Genomic DNA, 17893 nt, shown 5'->3' on the forward strand with positions numbered 1-17893 from the left:
TGCAGATACTTCGTTCTTTATCCAATGAGATTGATCGCTGCAGTTTGGAGGCCTGTGGGTCTAGGATTCCATTTTGTTTGCTCCTTGAGTCGCGAGAGTCGGGTGTGTGCAGCAGTGGAGAAGTCTGTGGTTGCAGACTGGTGATCGTCTGTGGATAAGGGTGGCCCACACCCGAAGTACCATTTGGAAAAACAACAGGGTAAATGGATATGATAAATATATTAATATAGCAGTGATCTCCTTAGTGCATGCACTGCATAAACCGATGTCTTTTAGGAACCATTTCCCTATGTCGTTCCCTTTTTTTTTTTTTTTTTGTTTGTTTGTTTGTTTTATTTTCAATGTAACTGCATGAAACACAACTTACACAGCTTTTAGCAGTTATCCAGTTGGTTGAAAAATAGATCTAAGGGCAGATGTACCCAAACATCACATAAGACAGAGAGAACATGATCATGAACATGCTAAATGAACTCCTAAACGTGATCTAAGCTATTCCAATATGCATTCATTGAAAATGTTCTTTTTGAAATGAAATTGCAATTCAAAATAGCATTTTTTTTCATCCCTTTCATATTCTGACTCTTGAAAGAGTGTAGGTAATGACTATCTGGAGAGATTTCTGGAGATGTTGCCCATGGCAACCAATCAGCAAAGATCTGATTGGTTGGCTATGGGTAACATATCCAGAAATCTCTCCAGATATTTATCTCCAATGTTCGTAAACATGCCCCCTAGTTTCTGTTACATAAAGGGTGTTATTTATTAAGGCTCGTTTTTTTTTCGCTGTGGCCATTTTGACACAGAAAACGCAAAAAAGTTTATTTATTATGCCCCGTAGCTGTTCTAAGTTAAATTTGAAAATTCACCATCTAAAACCTGCCGAATTCATGTAAAAATCAATGGCAGATGTCCCCTTTACCATTTGAAGATATTTTAACCCTCACAAAATGTTTGGGGTTTAATGCTAGTTTTATTTTTGTTTTCACGCTTCTAATGGGAAAAATTTGTCCTTTATGCGTGACAAATCTGAAAAAGTCGTGGTTTTTCACAATTTATTTTTCTGTTTTGTTTTTTTTAATTGATAAATAAGGGCAAATCATGGATTGGACTTATTTTTATTTACAAAATCAGAAAAATTCAGATTTTGATAAAAAACCTCCAAAAAAAATTAAAACCAGAAGTGCAAAGAATAAAAAGGGACAGACATGCTTCTCTTTCATTTGCAAATGTATTCAGATCTTACTTTAGGACCACTAATATATTTGAATAAATGTATATGGAAATTTTGCTAAGACTTAATTTTACAGTCATCAAGCTAAGAACAGTTTTTAAGTGGATGTCTCCTGTAAATTAGAATGGTCATTAAATGGATTCTGTCATGATTTTTATGGTGTAATTTTTATTTCTGAATTGCAAATAATTGCAGTTTCTCCAAATTGGCTATGTCTAGCCCCATGTCAGATTTCAAAATTAAATATAAAAAAATCTGTTTGCTCTTTTGAGAAACGGATTCCAGTGCAGAATTCTGCTTGAGCAGCACTGATGCGTTTTGAAAAAAAACATTTTTTCCCATGACAGTATCCCTTTAAACATTCCTCTGGGTAAGAATGCTTTCTCCAAATATAACACAATGCATTGTAACAAGAATACCCCTTTCCAATACATGCTCAGTGAGTGATGTTTCTGCTAGATATTAAAACTCATGCTTATCTATGCAACCCTCTGATCACATAAAAATGAGATGGCAGGGCTATGGGCAATTACATGACAGTGGTGGGCAGTGTTGCAGGAAATGTGCCCTGCGACTGTTGCCATCAGGTAGTTCCTTGGCTGGAATCCACTGGTTTTGGGCAGACTTAAAAGGATCCTGTCACCGGAAAACATGTTTTTTTCAAAACGCATCAGTTAATAGTGCTACTCCAGCAGAATTTTTCACTGAAATCCATTTCTCAAAAGAGCAAACAGATTTTTTTATATTCAATTTTGAAATCTGACATGGGGCTAGAAATTTTGTCAATTTCCCAGCTGCCCCTGGTCATGTGACTTGTGCCTGCACTTAAGGAGAGAAATGCTTTCTGGTAGGCTGCTGTTTTTCCTTCTCAATGTAACTGAATGTGTCTCAGTGGGACATGGGTTTTTACTATTGAGCATTGTTCTTAGATCTACCAGGCAGCTGTTATCTTGTGTTAGGGAGCTGTTATCTGGTTACCTTCCCATTGTTCTTTTGTTTGGCTGCTGGGGGGGAAAAGGGAGGGGGGTGATATCACTCCAACTTGCAGTACAGCAGTAAAGAGTGATTGAAGTTTATCAGAGCACAAGTCACATGACTGGGGGCAGCTGGGAAATTGACAATATGTCTAGCCCCATGTCAGATTTCAAAATTGAATATAAAAAAAATCTGTCTGCTCTTTTGAGAAATGGATTTCAGTGCAGAATTCTGCTGGAGCAGCACTATTAACTGATTTATTTTGGAAAAAATTTTTTTCCCATGACAGTATCCCTTTAAACATCAACATGGTGTTTGAATGTATATTTGTAGACTTTGCTATTGTACTGTTATACAGCTCTGATCTGGTTCATTGAACACTTGGCAACATGGCACCATTGTTGAAATATAACCTAAAGCTATACACTTTGATTTGTCTAAAAAAGGCAAAATAATAAAAGCAAATGTTTGGTCACTATGGGATATTGCACTTGGGCAAGTTATTGGAAAAGTTAAAGGACCAGTAACATCAAAATTTTTTTTAAAAAAATTCGTTAGTACACAATGAAAAAAAACACCAACACAAATTATACTTTAAAAAAGCAAAGTCTTTATTAAAAAAATAACTTACAGAAACTCTGCTTCCTGTCTTGTACAGAAACGGCGACCATCCATTGAGCGGCACTTGATTTCTCCTCCCTGGCTCTCTGCTGCTGGATCTTTTAGCTGCCACATTCTGTGCTTTCTGTAGTACAGCAGCTCTTCCAGCATGAACTTTCTGCAGATCTGCGGTGCCTTGCTCATCGGTTCCAGCCGCGGTGCAATTACCAACATCCCCGAGGCGCCTTCTGCATTCGCTTATTATCACAGATCTATGGGTTCAGGATGGGAAGGTCCGGACATTAAAAGCCGGCTCTGGATGCTGCTGCTGCCCTTCGCCTCTTGAGCCGGTTGATCTCTTACTGCTGCCCCTGCGCACCGTATCTTCCTGGCTCAGTCTCCCCTCTTGCTGGCTGCCCGGGAACAACTGCCGGCGAATTGCTTTGTTTGAATTCCATTTCCGACGCATTCCATTTCCCTGTGCACCGGAACACGCATTGAGTTGTGCACAGATATTATACACACGGTGGAAGACACGGTGCCGGTGCGCAGGGAAATGGAATGCGTCGGAAATGGAATTCAAACAAAGCCATTCGCCGGCAGTTGTTCCCGGGCAGCCAGAAAGAGGGGAGACTGGGCCAGGAAGATACGGTGCCGGTGCGCAGGGGCAGCAGTAAGAGATCAAGAGGCGAAGGGCAGCAGCAGCATCCAGAGCCGGCTTTTAATGTCCGGACCTTCCCATCCTGTACCCATAGATCTGGGATAATTAGCGAATGCAGAAGGCGCCTCGGGGATGTTGGTAATTGCACCGCGGCTGGAACCGATGAGCAAGGCACCGCATATCTGCAGAAAGTTCATGCTGGAAGCGCTGCTGTACTACAGAAAGCACAGAATGTGGCAGCTAAAAGATCCAGCAGCAGAGAGCCAGGGAGGAGAAATCAAGTGCCGCTCAATGGATGGTCGCCGTTTCTGTACAAGACAGGAAGCAGAGTTTCTGTAAGTTATTTCTTAATAAAGACTTTGCTTTTTTAAAGTATAATTTGTGTTGGTGTTTTTTTTCGTTGTGTACTAACGAATTTTTTTAAAAATTTTTTTGATGTTACTGGTCCTTTAATAACTGAGCCCCTGTGCAAATTATGTGTTTTGTCAACAGCTGAAATTAGTTTTCTGTATTTGCAGATTGTGAAGTTATGGTGAAGTTATTTGTTGGCAATTTGCCTCCTGAGGCCACTCAGCCGGAGCTGAAGTCATTGTTTGAGCAGTTTGGCCGTGTGACAGAATGTGATATCATTAAAAATTATGGTTTTGTCCATATGGATGACAAAAAGGCAGCAGATGAAGCTGTACGTAATTTAAACCATTACAAGCTACATAACGTTTCTATCAATGTGGAACACAGTCGGGGCAAGCCAAATGCCTCGACTAAGCTTCATGTAAGCAACCTCAGCAGTAGTTGCACCAGTGAGGAACTGCGTGCCAAATTTGAAGAATATGGTGCAGTCCTGGAGTGTGATATTGTTAAGGACTACGCCTTTGTCCACATGGAGATTTCGGCTGAAGCACTGGATGCCATTAAGAATCTGGACAACACTGAATTTAAAGGTGAAACCCAACACAGTTTTGGAAAGAGGACTAGAATGTTCATAGCACAGGATGTATAAAATGGTTTGAAATGCTCCTCTTTTTACTATCACAATGTTTTAATGTGTTAGGTTTTATACATTAACGTTTCAGATATACACTTATGGTACACATACACTATTGTGGCATTTTTAGTAATCAAAAACCAAAAGTCTTCTGCTACCACCTCCAGTTGAAGTCTGTAAAATAATTGGCACTGTTTTTGTCATGCAATCCTTAAATACTTCAGTAGATAGAGGGTCACAATACTTTGTTTTTACATTTGGACTTAAGGCTAAAATGGCTCTCTGTCTGTTCTTAAAGGGATTCTGTCATCGGAAAACATGTTTTTTTCAAAATCAGTTAATAGTGCTACTCCAGCAGAATTCTGCACTGAAATCCATTTCTCAAAAGAGCAAACAGATTTTTTTATATTAAATTTTGAAATCTGACATGGGGCTAGAAATGTTGTCAATTTCCCAGCTGCCCCATGTCATGTGACTTGTGCCTGCACTTTAGGAGAGAAATGCTTTCTGGCAGGCTGCTGTTTTTCCTTCTCAATGTAACTGAATGTGTCTCAGTGGGACATGGGTTTTTACTATTGAGTGTTGTTCTTAAATCTACCAGGCAGCTGTTATCTTGTGTTAGGGAGCTATCTGGTTACCTTCCCATTGTTCTTTTGTTTGGCTGCTGGGGGGAAAAGGGAGGTGGGTGATATCACTCCAACTTGCAGTACAGCAGTAAAGAGTGATTGAAATTTATCAGAGCACAAGTCACGTGACTTGGGGCAGCTGCGAAATTGACAATATGTCTAGCCCCATGTCAGATTTCAAAATTGAATATAAAAAAATCTGTTTGCTCTTTTGAGAAATTGATTTAAGTGCAGAATTCTGCTGGAGCAGCACTATTAACTCATTCATTTTGAATTTTTTTTTTTTCCCATGACAGTATGCCTTTAAGTGTTTATTTATAACCGCTGTTTTTTTTTTATACAGTAGGAGGGGTACTATTTACAGCAGTGGCTGTATTACAGTGCTGTGTTCTTTGCTGTATCGGCATTCGGCACAGTTAGGACTCCCTTCAGCAGCATGCTGGGGCTGCAGATGCCAATGCCAATTACTAGTTCTAAAAGTATTTATTCAATGGGTGGGGACACAAACAGTTGTAATTTACATGAGAACATTTTTAGAAAAGAAGAGTAATTTAAAGAATAGAAATAAAGAACAGATACTGAAAGGTGATACATCATCAAAAGGTAAGTGTTGACTCATGTATGGGTTTCTTTACAGTGATGAATTGCGATACCAACTGTCCATCTTTGGTTTGTTAGGTGCTTTACTGCCTCGTTTGGCCTTCCAACTTGTTGACCAAATCAGTCTGACTAACTTGGAGAGGAGGATAACAGAGCCCCTGGGGAGAGAACAGTATCCATAGGATGATGAGGTCCTCACTTAAAAGGCACCTGTTGGGCAAAAATATTTTCCCTCACCAAAGGTGCAGGCTAATAGAGCACGCACTCTGGTTAGGGATATTAGTATTTTTTCTTTAATTGACCATGCCAGCGCTAGGACACTCACACCAGTAGGGGAAATATTTTTGCATTATAGATTCCATTTAAGAAGCTGCTGCACTCATTGTAATGTAGTATGCGTTTCAGATTCTTTAGTTATTGACTGGGGCCTGTAACAAGGATTTGGTGGTACCTCGTGCACTGGCAGGTACAATGGCCTATGTGACTGTACTTCTCTCTTGCCTGTGTCTTGTGAAATGTAGATAAGAAGTGAATTATACAGTGGAGCAAGTCTCTTGCATTATGCAATGAAATGTCAGGCTGCAGAACCATGTGTAAAAATGACAATTTCTACCTCATTTGCTCTGTTCATTATAATTAATAAATGTTTCTTAAATTCAAACCATTTTTACTCAGGCATTTGAAATAGAGAGCATTTTTCAAATCTCTATTTATTATGCTGCTATTAAACCCTATTACATAGTAGCTCATTAACATCTGTAGAGATGGAAATGTACATGCTTTTTTTTGTTTTTTTTTGTTAAAATAGATAAAAAGGATTTACCAAAAAACTGGTCCTCGGCAGATAATTATAAATTCAATGGTTGCTTTGGTTTAATGCTCAAATTTAAAGTTACATTTAAAGTGAATATAACTTAAGTCTAAAAATTTTATAGTGAGAAAGGGGTAAATCCCCCTTAAGTCTCACCACCAACCTTTGTCGCGTGTGCTTTCTTGAAGGCAAACGGATGCACGTGCAACTCTCAACAAGCCGCCTGCGAGTCACCCCGGGAATGGGAGAAAGGACTCGATGCTATCGTTGCGGAAAGGAGGGCCACTGGTCCAAAGAGTGCCCCCTAGACCAAATGGCCAAGGAGCTGGAGCAGGAGCCGGGCTACCCCCCTGAATCATTTCCAGACCCATATGGTCCCATGCGTAGTGCAGCATATAGAACGGCCTATGCTCAACGTGTTTTCTATGACGAGGGAGAACGGTTTAGTATTGTTGACTACTACCAACGCTACCGCGTGCGGCCCTCCTCATATGATGCCATTCTTGAAAGACGGGTGAATGCTCTGCCCCCCGGAGCCTCCACAATTTCATACAGGGAACAGATTGACTCTTTCCCATATGAGAGGCATTTACTACCCCCACCACCCCAACTTCCTAGCTCCTATTACACGCGGGAGCGTAGCCCTATACGACGCTCCTCTTCTGCTTCCTCCAGCATGGAAATATACCGAACTGAGCGCCGACTCTCCCCCATTCTGCGGAGTCCCTTCGCTGATGATCCTCGATGCAGCCGGGATTCCTACTATGAACGGGTTCAATATTTTTAATCTGCGAAGGTGAGCGGTTTATTGTTGTAGGGGTTTTTATATATATTTTTAGTACTTTTACGTGCTTGCGGTTTCTCGTATTGTAGGCCACTTTTTTTCCCTCCCATAGTATTCTTGCGTCTTTTTTTTTTTTTTTTTTTTTTTTTTAATTTATGTCCTCTATTTGACAAGCAGGACAATGCATCTCTCAACACACATTAGGGCAAATAAAAGCAAGGGAAAAGACTAGGCTACAAATAATCTATAGCACTTGTTATAGAGCTGCCTACCGACCCACTGACCTATATTTCCATTATTTCTGATCCTGATTGACCTGAGGCATAACACAAGATCAGAATAGTCTGGTCTGCTGTAGATGATTAATCACTAGAGGCGGTAAAGTCATTTTTCTTTAAGGATTCAAAGCTTTGTGGAACAAGTTTCATGGTATATCTTCACCCTGAGTACCCTTCACCTCCAGGGTTTTAGTTGCATTTAAATCTTTTATGTCACAGAAGCCTTTAAGTTAATTTAATTGTTGGAGGAGCATGATATATGTTGTACAGGTATGTAATCCGTTGTCCAGAAACCCATTATTCAGAAACTCGGAATTACAGAAAGGTCATCTCCCATAGACTTCATTGTAATCAAATAATCCAAATTTTTAAAAATTATTTCCTTTTTCTCTGTAATAATAAAACAGTACCTTGTACTTGATCAAAATGAAGATAAAATGAATCCTTATTGGAAGCAAAACCAGCCTACTGGGTTTATTTAATGTTTACATGTTTTACTAGTAGACTTAAAGGGGTTGTTCACCTATGATAACTTTAAGTATGATATAGAGAGTGATATTCTGAGACAATTTTCAGTTTTTATTATTTGTGGTTTTTAAGTTTTTTTAGCATTTTTCAGCAGCTCTTCAATTTGCATTTTAAGCAATCTGGTAACTAAGGTCCAAATTACCATAGCAACCATGCATTGATTTGAATAAGAGACTGTATGAATAGAAGAGGGTCTGAATAGAAGGATCAGTAATAAAAAGTAACATACATTTGTAGCCTTACAGAGCATTTGGGTTTTTTTTTTAGAAGGGGTCAGCGACGCCTATTTGAAAGCTGCAAAGAGTCAGAAGAAAAAGCCAAATAACTATAAAACTATAAAAAAAATATAAAAAAAAATGAAAACCAATTGAAAAGTTGCTTAGAATTCGCCATTCTATAACATAATAAAAGTTACCTTAAAGGTGAATTATGGACAGATCAGTTATCTGGAAAAACCCCAGGTGCCGAACATTCTGAATAACAGGTCCCTGTACTGTAAAAGGGAAAAAAAAGTACAATTTTACTACCAGGGTACACAGTAAAGCATTATTACCGTGTGGTATATATTTGTTTTATAGAGTATATGGTTTCTTGACTTAATCTTAATTGCACAAAGGCATTACCTGTTTAATAATAAAAAAAAAAAATGCAAGATAATTCAGAAGGTGTATATTAATAATCAAAGGTAAGTGGTATTTTTGTCTGGAAAGGAATCTTTTTGAATAATAAAGTGAAGATTGTGTTGTTTTTTTTTGTTTTTTTTTATCCAAGTTGCATGGCCTTTCAGCAGAAAACTGTAATGGCAAGGAGGGCCTTTTGACCTCTGCTGTAATTGGGCAAAATCAGTGGTGGCCAAAACACAAATTTATCCTCTGGAACATCTCTTTCGGTAGTGAATATAGAAGTTGTGTTTGTGTGTGGCTGATCTGCTGTAGGCATGAATATTACTGGAAGTCTGGTATGTTTTGGGTGCACATCCACATAGCTTATTAATTGCTGCCACTCAAACTTGCTTCATTGACATCATGGAACATATTCAATTGCTTTTAAATAAAATTCTATGCCCTTTTTAGCTATACCTGCAAGTATTTTTGTTTAAATTAAATACGAGTCATTTCTGCCCTCTGCATATCTGTGACTTTGAAGCAGAAGTCCTGTTTTTTTTTCATTATAACACCGTGTGTTCACACATCTTTAGTTGTTGTCTGGTGTGTTACATATTAACAGCATGGATCAGAAAGTCCATGGCCTTGATGCTTCAAATCAAGAATTTAACATGTACAAGGGAAAAGGATAAATCATTATAATACCAATCATTTAGACTTTGTTGCTTTGACACAGGACTATTTATTCATATTGCTTTACAGAATAATGCACCCAGTTGCAAGCCAAACTTATCTTTTTGTATCAAACTTGCTCTGTGAGTTAGAGCATTGGCTGGTTTTACCACTTGGGGAGCATACAAGCCCCAATTACTGAAACGTTACAGGATTCTTGGACTGTAAAGTGGCTTTTATATTCAAGTGAATATCGGGGGGGGCAATGGGAGTTTTTTTGTTACTTAATGGCTGGTTGAAATATGCCAGCATAGAATACTCTCCACATTTTAAATCGAATTTAAAACAATTTTAATCGAGTTTTCCTCCAAAAATAATTTTGGATGTCAGGAAAGCCAGAAATTCGACTTGGGGAAATTGATTAATAAAATCGAATGTTTGAAACTCAGACGAATTTAAACAACCCCAAAACTCAAATGGAATTCCATTCCAGTTTTACCCCCGAAAAAATGTCAGGAAGGCTGCAAACATCACCAAATTGATCCCTGTACCTCTCCCATTGACTTGTACAGTAATTTGGCAGGTTTTCGGTGGCAAATAGTCAAATTTGAATTATTTTAAAGGGCTAGAGTATGATAAATCTCAAAAATCTAATTCGACTAGGAAAAAAACCTAGTCAAATTTGACAGTTTTGACCATAAATTTTTTTTTTGAAAATTCGAATTTTTAATTCAACCCTTAATAAATCTACCCCATAATGTCCATTCTACAGAATTCTTACCCTAACTGGTCTGCAGAGCCCCCTGGCACTTTGCAACCCCATAAGGGGTATCCCATCATGTTGGCCAATTCTAGCATCAGTCAGCAATTTGCAAAATACTTGCAGGTCACTCAGCATGGCAAAGTTGTTTATAGAAAGAAAAGAAAAAATACTAGGTAAAGGAATCACTAATAATTTAAATCTCAAACTAGAATAAAAAAATTGAAACCTTTTTGTAAAAAATATTGTCCGCTACAGTTTGGGTTCCTATTAATGATGCACCGAATCCACTATTTTGGATTCGGCCGAACCCCCGAATCCTTTGTGAAAGATCCGGACGAATACCGATCCGAATCCTAATTTGCATATGCAAGTTAGGGGTGGGAAGGGGAAAACATTTTTCACTTGTTTTGTGACAAATTTGTGACAATTTCCCTCCCCACCCCTAATTTGGATATGCAAATTAGGGTTCGGCTTGACAGAAGGATTCAGCCGAATCCTGCTGAAAAAGGCTGAATCCCGAACCGAATCCTGGATAGTTCCTATCTATACTAATGACAATTTTCATGTAAATATTTTTAGACTTCAATTCACCGCTATTTTGAATTTGTATGCAGGAAAGCATATATGCATTAAATCTGAATTTCACCTTTCCCATTTACTTTCTAATTGTTGAAGGGGCTAGGCTGGGTATCTGTATTATTAGGGGCGGAAGAAAAATCATTTAGACTGAAATTAATTTGCGCAAAGTATATTATAACTCAAAAATTAATTGTATATTTTCCAAAGCCCCAAATGGAAGTTAGAAATCTTTTTTTAGTATTGTTATTCCCTGATTGTATGTGTGGTGCTCTCTATGGCTGCTGGTGCACAAAGCATTTTGATTACCATCATCCTAATCACATTTATAAAAGCCGTCCACTATCATCCATTAGTTTGCCTGGCAAATGACTGCCAGTATGAGAGGGATGCAACAGTCAAAATGCCCCGTGTGCCATGTGCCCAATCTTTGAATGTACGTATTAGTAATATCTTGCTGGTGTTTTCTTTTGTGTTCCAGGTAAGATATTTTCGGGCTCCGACGCGGTCTGCTGTTCGTTGCGTACGCATTAAATTCTTACTTCGGTTCTTCGAACTTTGCCAACCCTCAACTAATGTTTCACTTTTTTTTTTTTTTTAAGTAGAATATGAGCTATTATATTTTTGCAAAATATATTTAGTTGGCTGCCTTTCCGCTCTAGAAGGGTAGTATGTAAAGCCTCAAGTACGATTTGACTGAAAACTAAAGGCAGTGCTTTGATTTGTCCACAGAAACATCAACAGTGTGCAAATATTAACTGTTGCTTGCAATTTTTATACAGGCGTAAAGTGTTTCATACTTTTTTTTGGGGGTTTTTTTTAACGTTGAAATCAGCATATCTGAAGAAAGGTGCAGTGTACTTTCAAACCACTGAGTCAAATATAAGGATTTTTTGCAGCAAGATTTAAGTTAACATGGATTTTTACCTAAGTAGACAGTTTACCTCTTAATATTTACTTTGCAGCAGAAAGGTGGTTATAATATTTTCCCTTCATGTAATGTGAAGCATGATTACAAGCAGTTGCGTTGTTCCTCTTTGTCATGTCCAACTTTGTGGGACATATGTTAACCTTGAACATCTATTTCCATGAATAAAGCATTGCTTTAAAAAGACTAAAGAGTTTTCTCCTTTTTTATACAAGAGTTTACAGCTGTTTGAGAATACAGAATTATCCATGGTAAGTTATTACGTCTAGAAATTGCGTGAAGGCCATCTCCCATAGACCCCATTTTATCACAAAATTATTTCCTTTTCCTCTGTAATAATAAAACAGTACTGTGTACTTGTTCAAAACTAAGGTAATTTTAAGGAATAATTATTCCTTACTGGAGACAAAAGAAGCCTTTTGGGTTTAGGGGCAGATTTATCAATGGTCGAGGTGAATTTTCGAATTAAAAAAAATTAAATTCCAAGCTATTTTTTTGTGTACTTTGACTACAGAATAGTCCAAATTTGATTTGAAAAAAAATTAGAATATCGAAATTTATCATGTACTGTGTCTTTAAAAGTTCGACTTTTCATCTAAAACCTTCTGAATTGCTGTTTTAGCCTATGGGTGACCTCCTAGAATCTATTTGGAGTCAATTGGTGGACTCTGAAAAATCTAAGTTTTTTTTTTTCCCCCCCCCCGAAAAACTTTGATTCGAATTCGAAATGCGCTATTACTTTGATTCGTACGATTCGAATTCGGCAGAATACGAGTATTTGTGAATTTTGCATTATTTAGCTTTTTATTCAGAAGCTCTCCAGTTTGCATTTTCAGCAATCTCGTTGCTAGGATGTAAATAACCCTAACAACCATGCATTGGTTGAACAGCCTGGAATATGAATACGAATGGGCCTGAATATAACTGAGTAATAAAAATTAGCAATAAAAAATAAACTTGTGGCTTTTTTTTTTTTTATAGATAGGGTCAGCCCGATTTGAAAGCTGGAAAGAGTCAGAAGAAAGGCAAATTATTCAAAAACTAAAAAAAATAAAAAAATAAGACCTATTCACAAGTTGCTTAGAACAAGCCATTCTAGAACATACAAACCACCCCTTTAAAGGGGATCTGAAATTAAACAAGTTTATCTTGTTCAGAATGCTTTTCTAAGCACGCAAAGAGCAAAATGCAAAGCTGCATCTTATTTTACAATCCATCTGCCATTGCTTGAGATGCTGAGCTGAAAGCATAGCATTATTTTTCTTTCATTTATATAGTGCCCACATTCTGTAGTGCTGTACAGAGATTATGGATCATTCATATTATCACCTGCCCCATTTGAGAATACAATCTAAAACCCTAGCACATTTATACACACTATGGTGTTAGTTTTATTAGGAGAAAATTAACTTGCCTCTAAGGAAAAAAGGGCACAGACTTGGGAGAACATGCTGCTTGTCTTGTACCCCTGCAACTCCTGGTACCATGTATGCTCCTCTTTGCAACCAAAGGAAAATTCAATCGTTTTCAAAAAAAAAAAACCCCACCCCTCACTTACCCCTCGGCGCAGATTCAGGCATCGGAATTCCACACAGCCATCTTCCGGGTCTTCGGTAAGCTGAGTGGGAGACCAGCAAAGTTGTGCATGCACAGTTGGAGCAATTTGCCGGTTTACAACAACTGCACATGTGCCGAAACTAACGAAAATTGCCAAAGCGCCAGAAGAAGACACTAAGACCTGCAAGATGGCTGCGTGGAACTCCAATGCCTGAATCTGCGCGGAGAGCGAAGTATAAAGTTAAGGGCTTTTCCCCCAGGGGCAGCTATGCTGGAGGTGGGAGGGGTGTCTATGTGGGGTAGGGGTTTTTTTGGAAACCGGTTGAATTCTCCTTTAAAGGATCCAGATAACAGAGTGGTTTCTTGCAGCAAATAACAGGTTTATTACCCAGAGGTAGGATAGGCAGAAGTATAGGATACTACATTCATGTGGATAAACTCCCTGAGAGTAGTGCACTGTGCTCTATGATCCTCAGTCTGGGGTCTTGTATCTTGACACCCTACCTGGTCCTCAACTCACCCACTGAGAATCTCTGTACTAGCGGCTTACACACCTTGGGGTCCTAACCCCTTTATTTCTCCTCAGGGATGGATTTACATAGCAGGCACCCCTAGGCCCACTGCCATCCGTTGCCGCTGTCTCCTCCCCTTTATTCGTGCAAATGTTAATCACTGGGACCGTAAGCAATGGGGATTGGCGCACGGGAAATTAAAAAAATCATTATCTCCTGTGCATTCCCAGTGTCTTTGAACCAATGTGTGTGTGGCTGGCAGCATATAGACAAATACAAGATGTCCTCTGCACTCAACCCATTATCAATATATTTAAGACAGAGACATTTTGTGCATACTGCTACTGAAAAATGCCTTACCCTTTAAACAAAACAGGGATTGTTTGTCCATATATTGCAATATATTTGAGCTGGCCAACTACGTCAAAGTCATCCCATATCGTAGGATTAAGCGTAGGACTGGCCAGATATGGGATGACTTTGACGTAGTTGGCCAGCTTAAATATATTGCAATATATGGACAAACAATCCCTGTTTTGTTTAAAGGGTAAGGCATTTTTCAGTAGCAGTATGCACAAAATGTCTGTCTTAAATATATTGATAATGGGTTGAGTGCAGAGGACCTCTTGTATTTGTCTATATGTATTTTGTGGTCACATCCTCATTGCACCCCCTGCCTAATGGTTTTAAAAATTAATGGTGAGCACAACTTTCCCTTGTTTGTGGATGGCAGCATGCCACCCTCTAAAATCCTGCCACCCTCGGCCCGGGCCTTGGTGGCCTTTCCACAAACCCGGTCCTGTTTCTCCTTGTTGGAGTGAAAAGCTGCTCAATATCTTTCATATGCCTCTCACTCATAGAGCGATTATAACATAACTAGCTAACCTTATCTACATGGTGGCACATCCTTTTATATCGGGACACGCTGCCCTCTATTGGGCAAACCATGAACTAGGCTGAATAACAATAGTTGCCTGTGTAAATGACAGGACCACTTAAGTGCCCAAACTACATGGGAAAACTGCAAGTGGAGATGCCTTAACCCTCAGGGTTTCTACATAAATGTCATGGATCGTATACTATGTGATGCTCAGCATAAGTTGTAAGTATTACCAAAATATGCTGCAGATAGAGACAGAAAACTTTTTTTCTACTTTTAAGTGTATCAAAAGCCCACAGCTGTACACTACTGCATTTTCAAAACACTGCTCCAGAAATCAGCATACTTCATATTGCAAAGAAAAACTAGCCAGATAGCAATGGTATAGAGTTTTTTTTAAAATCTGATCTTAGTACTCTGACCTCTGTAAAGTAGTGCACATCTGGACTGAGACTGGCTTATGTTCCGGCTCTGGAGCTAAGAGCAGTGCTAGGCAGAACGGTAAGTGCACCACAAGGTACAATAAAAAACCCTGCTTGGTGGTGAAAGAGGTAGGCAGAAGGGGTAAGTTCCTAGTGCCTCTTACTGTTATGCCCTAGGAATATGCCTCTTCTGCCTATCCGTAGATCCAGCCAGTTATAAAGCTCCTAATATGGTGGTTCTGTTTCAGCACTAGTAACATAGTAAGTTAGGATGAAAAAAGACACGTCCATCAAGTTCAACCTTTTAACTGTATTTTGACCTGCCCAATAGCTTGTTGATTCAGAGGAAGGCAAAAATCCCATTAGAAGCCTCTCCAATTTGCCTCAGAGGTCGGGAAAAATTCCTTCCTGACTCCAAAATGACAATCGCACTAGTCCCTGGATCAACTTGTACCGTGAGCTATTTTCCACATCTAAAGGTGGCCATAGATGCAAAGATCTGCTCGTTTGGCAACATCGCCAAACGAGCGGATCTTTCCCCGATATGCCATTAACAAACATGGCTATATCGGGTGTAATCTGATTGTTCGGCCGCATGGCCGAACGATCCGATTACGATGTGCCCTGGGTTCCGGCGGGATCGGTCGGGTCAAAATCAAACCCGACCAAATGACCGATCTCCGCCGGTCGAAAGAAGTCGGGACACGCCACACACGATCCGAAAATCGTACGAATCCTCGATTCGTACGATCGGATCTGTGTGTCTATGGCCACCTTAAAGAGCAGTGCTGGGCAGAAAGGTAAGTGCGCCACATTGTGCAATAATCTCCCCTGATTGCTAGTGAGAGAGGTGGGCAGAAGGGGTACATGCCGTTACTGACTACCCCTAGTTCCAGCTCTGGAACTATTTTTAAAGCTATTAATATGGACGGTAAATGACTTATGTTCCAGCTCTGGAGCAGAGCTTATGTTCAATTTTGCTCATGCTCAAGAATAGAGAATATCACTATGGGGCGGAAGGCTGGGGTTTTTAAGAGTTGTAAAGCTGCTCATCTTTATCAAATAAAAAGAAATGGTAAATTAGTTAAATCCTTGCAAGAAGTGCTATTTTGACTCGAACAGTGCCTGAGATATTGCCATAAAAGCACTATCATACCATGTTCATTTTAAAATCGATGTAATTTAATAGGAAATGTAAAAACCTAGTCGTGGTAGAAACCATATACAGAGCTGTTAACCTGTAAAAGGATGTATCTGGGGGATCTGCAGCGTACACCAGCAAGCTGTGGAAAATATTTGCGACCTGGAAGTGATGTCATGTGCAATTCTCTTCTGATTTCATGTTGCGTATGCGTATATAGGGTTGCCACGTTTGCTGGAGCCTAAACCCAAACAAAGGGGGTGGGGCAGATACCATTGGGGGTGGAGCAGTGGTGACAGAGGTGTTGATGTTATTACACTAGGGTGGGGTTATTACATCACGCTTATTGGCCTGTGTGTCGGATCGCCACCTGGCCGGCATTTTACTGGCATGGCCAGTAAAAATGATGGTTGATCCCAATGTAATTGGGAAAAAAAAAGATAAATATATAGGAAAGTGGTATTTTTTTCCAGAAAAGGTGGCAACCCTACCCATGTGTGCGGCCATAGGAAGGCCGGTATTTTTTCCAGAAAAGGTGGCAACCCTACCTGTGTGCAGGGCCATCCAACTGGCGTCCCCGATCGATATCTGGCAGAATGTCGGGCAGATGTCGATCGGGCAAGGTAAAAAAATCCTGTCTGATCACAGCTGCATCGGTTCATTGATATGGTCCCACGATCCGACCACCAGTATTGCCTCCATTCTGATCCGATCGTTGGGCCCTAGGGCCTACGATCGGATCAGCACGATATCGCCCACCTCAATATGGGCATATCGTTGAGAGATCCGCTCGTTTGGCGACATCACCAAACGAGCGGATCTTCCTATGTGTGGCTACCTTTAGACGCAACTAGTGGGCTTTCCATCCAGTTTTCTCAATGTTGTAAACCGGACAGATATTTTTTATGTCCAGTTCAAAACCACACTGGTGGCAACCCTATCTCTTATCTATATTCTTATTCCTGATGATTAAGCCCAATCCCTTAATTACAGTTATGGGATCTATTATACAGAAATCAGTTATCCAGAAAGCTCTGAAAAACAGAAATGCTAATTTAGAAAAAGTTTCTTATTTTTGATTGATCTGCTCTTTTTTTGTTGTTTCTGTAATAAGACATTAACCTCGCTTGATAATTTATTGGCCAGATTAGTGTTTGGTTTTCACAATGCTGAAAACTGAACAGAAACTGGAGACACGAACTGCCTGTTAGAAAAAACGAACTGTTCGGGTCAAAACTAGGGTTGCCACCAGCCGGTAAAAATGATGGTTGATCCCAATGAGAAAAAAAGATAAATATATAGGAAGGCCGGTATTTTTTTCCAGAAAAAGTGGCAACCATTGTCAAAACCAAACAGGTGGCCACCCTATGCGTATCACTACAGTCACTAATGTCACTGAAAAGTTCTGTGCATATGTAGATGTACATTGGAATGCCCCAAATTGTGGAAAATCATCAGAAATTGAAAGAATGCTAGAGAGTGACAGGAGACTGGGGGTCAGAGCCCAAAATTTGGTAACTCCTGAAAAATAGGGGTGGGGAGCTGAAAGCTCTGAATTTGTATTATGCATTGCCTTAAGCACTTGCATTTACTGCTATTTACACTGGTTAAACCCTCTGAAAGCAGAGAGCACCATCCTGGGTATATCCCTAAAATAACTGATGCCCACTTTTGGTATGTAAAGGTAAATGCGAGTATTATACAGCCCATTTTTAAATTTTTGTTTAAAAGCGTATTACTCAACTCAAAAGCAAT

General features: G+C 39.5%; 1 protein-coding gene across 2 annotated transcripts; it reads left to right on the forward strand.

The window, feature by feature from the left end:
* Window positions 1-39: 39 nt before the first annotated feature.
* On the forward strand, window positions 40-11812 carry rbm4b.L (RNA binding motif protein 4B L homeolog). 2 transcript variants are annotated; one of them, NM_001094514.1, is given in 4 exon segments: window positions 47-199; window positions 3989-4411; window positions 6681-7288; window positions 11180-11812. In NM_001094514.1, coding segments are annotated over 2 exon segments (1011 nt in total). In that variant the 5' UTR covers window positions 47-199; window positions 3989-3999; the 3' UTR covers window positions 7280-7288; window positions 11180-11812.
* The last annotated feature ends 6081 nt before the right edge of the window (window positions 11813-17893 follow it).

This window comes from Xenopus laevis, chromosome 4L, assembly GCF_017654675.1.
Source record: "Xenopus laevis strain J_2021 chromosome 4L, Xenopus_laevis_v10.1, whole genome shotgun sequence".
Lineage (NCBI taxonomy): Eukaryota > Metazoa > Chordata > Amphibia > Anura > Pipidae > Xenopus > Xenopus laevis.

Bases quoted from the DNA above. Each gene is read 5' to 3' on its own strand.
- rbm4b.L (XM_018256845.2), top strand. From the start codon at position 4,000: ATGGTGAAGTTATTTGTTGGCAATTTGCCTCCTGAGGCCACTCAGCCG. The intron at 4,412-11,179 runs GTGAAACCCAAC...TTTGTGTTCCAG, and splicing joins GGACAACACTGAATTTAAAG to GTAAGATATTTTCGGGCTCC.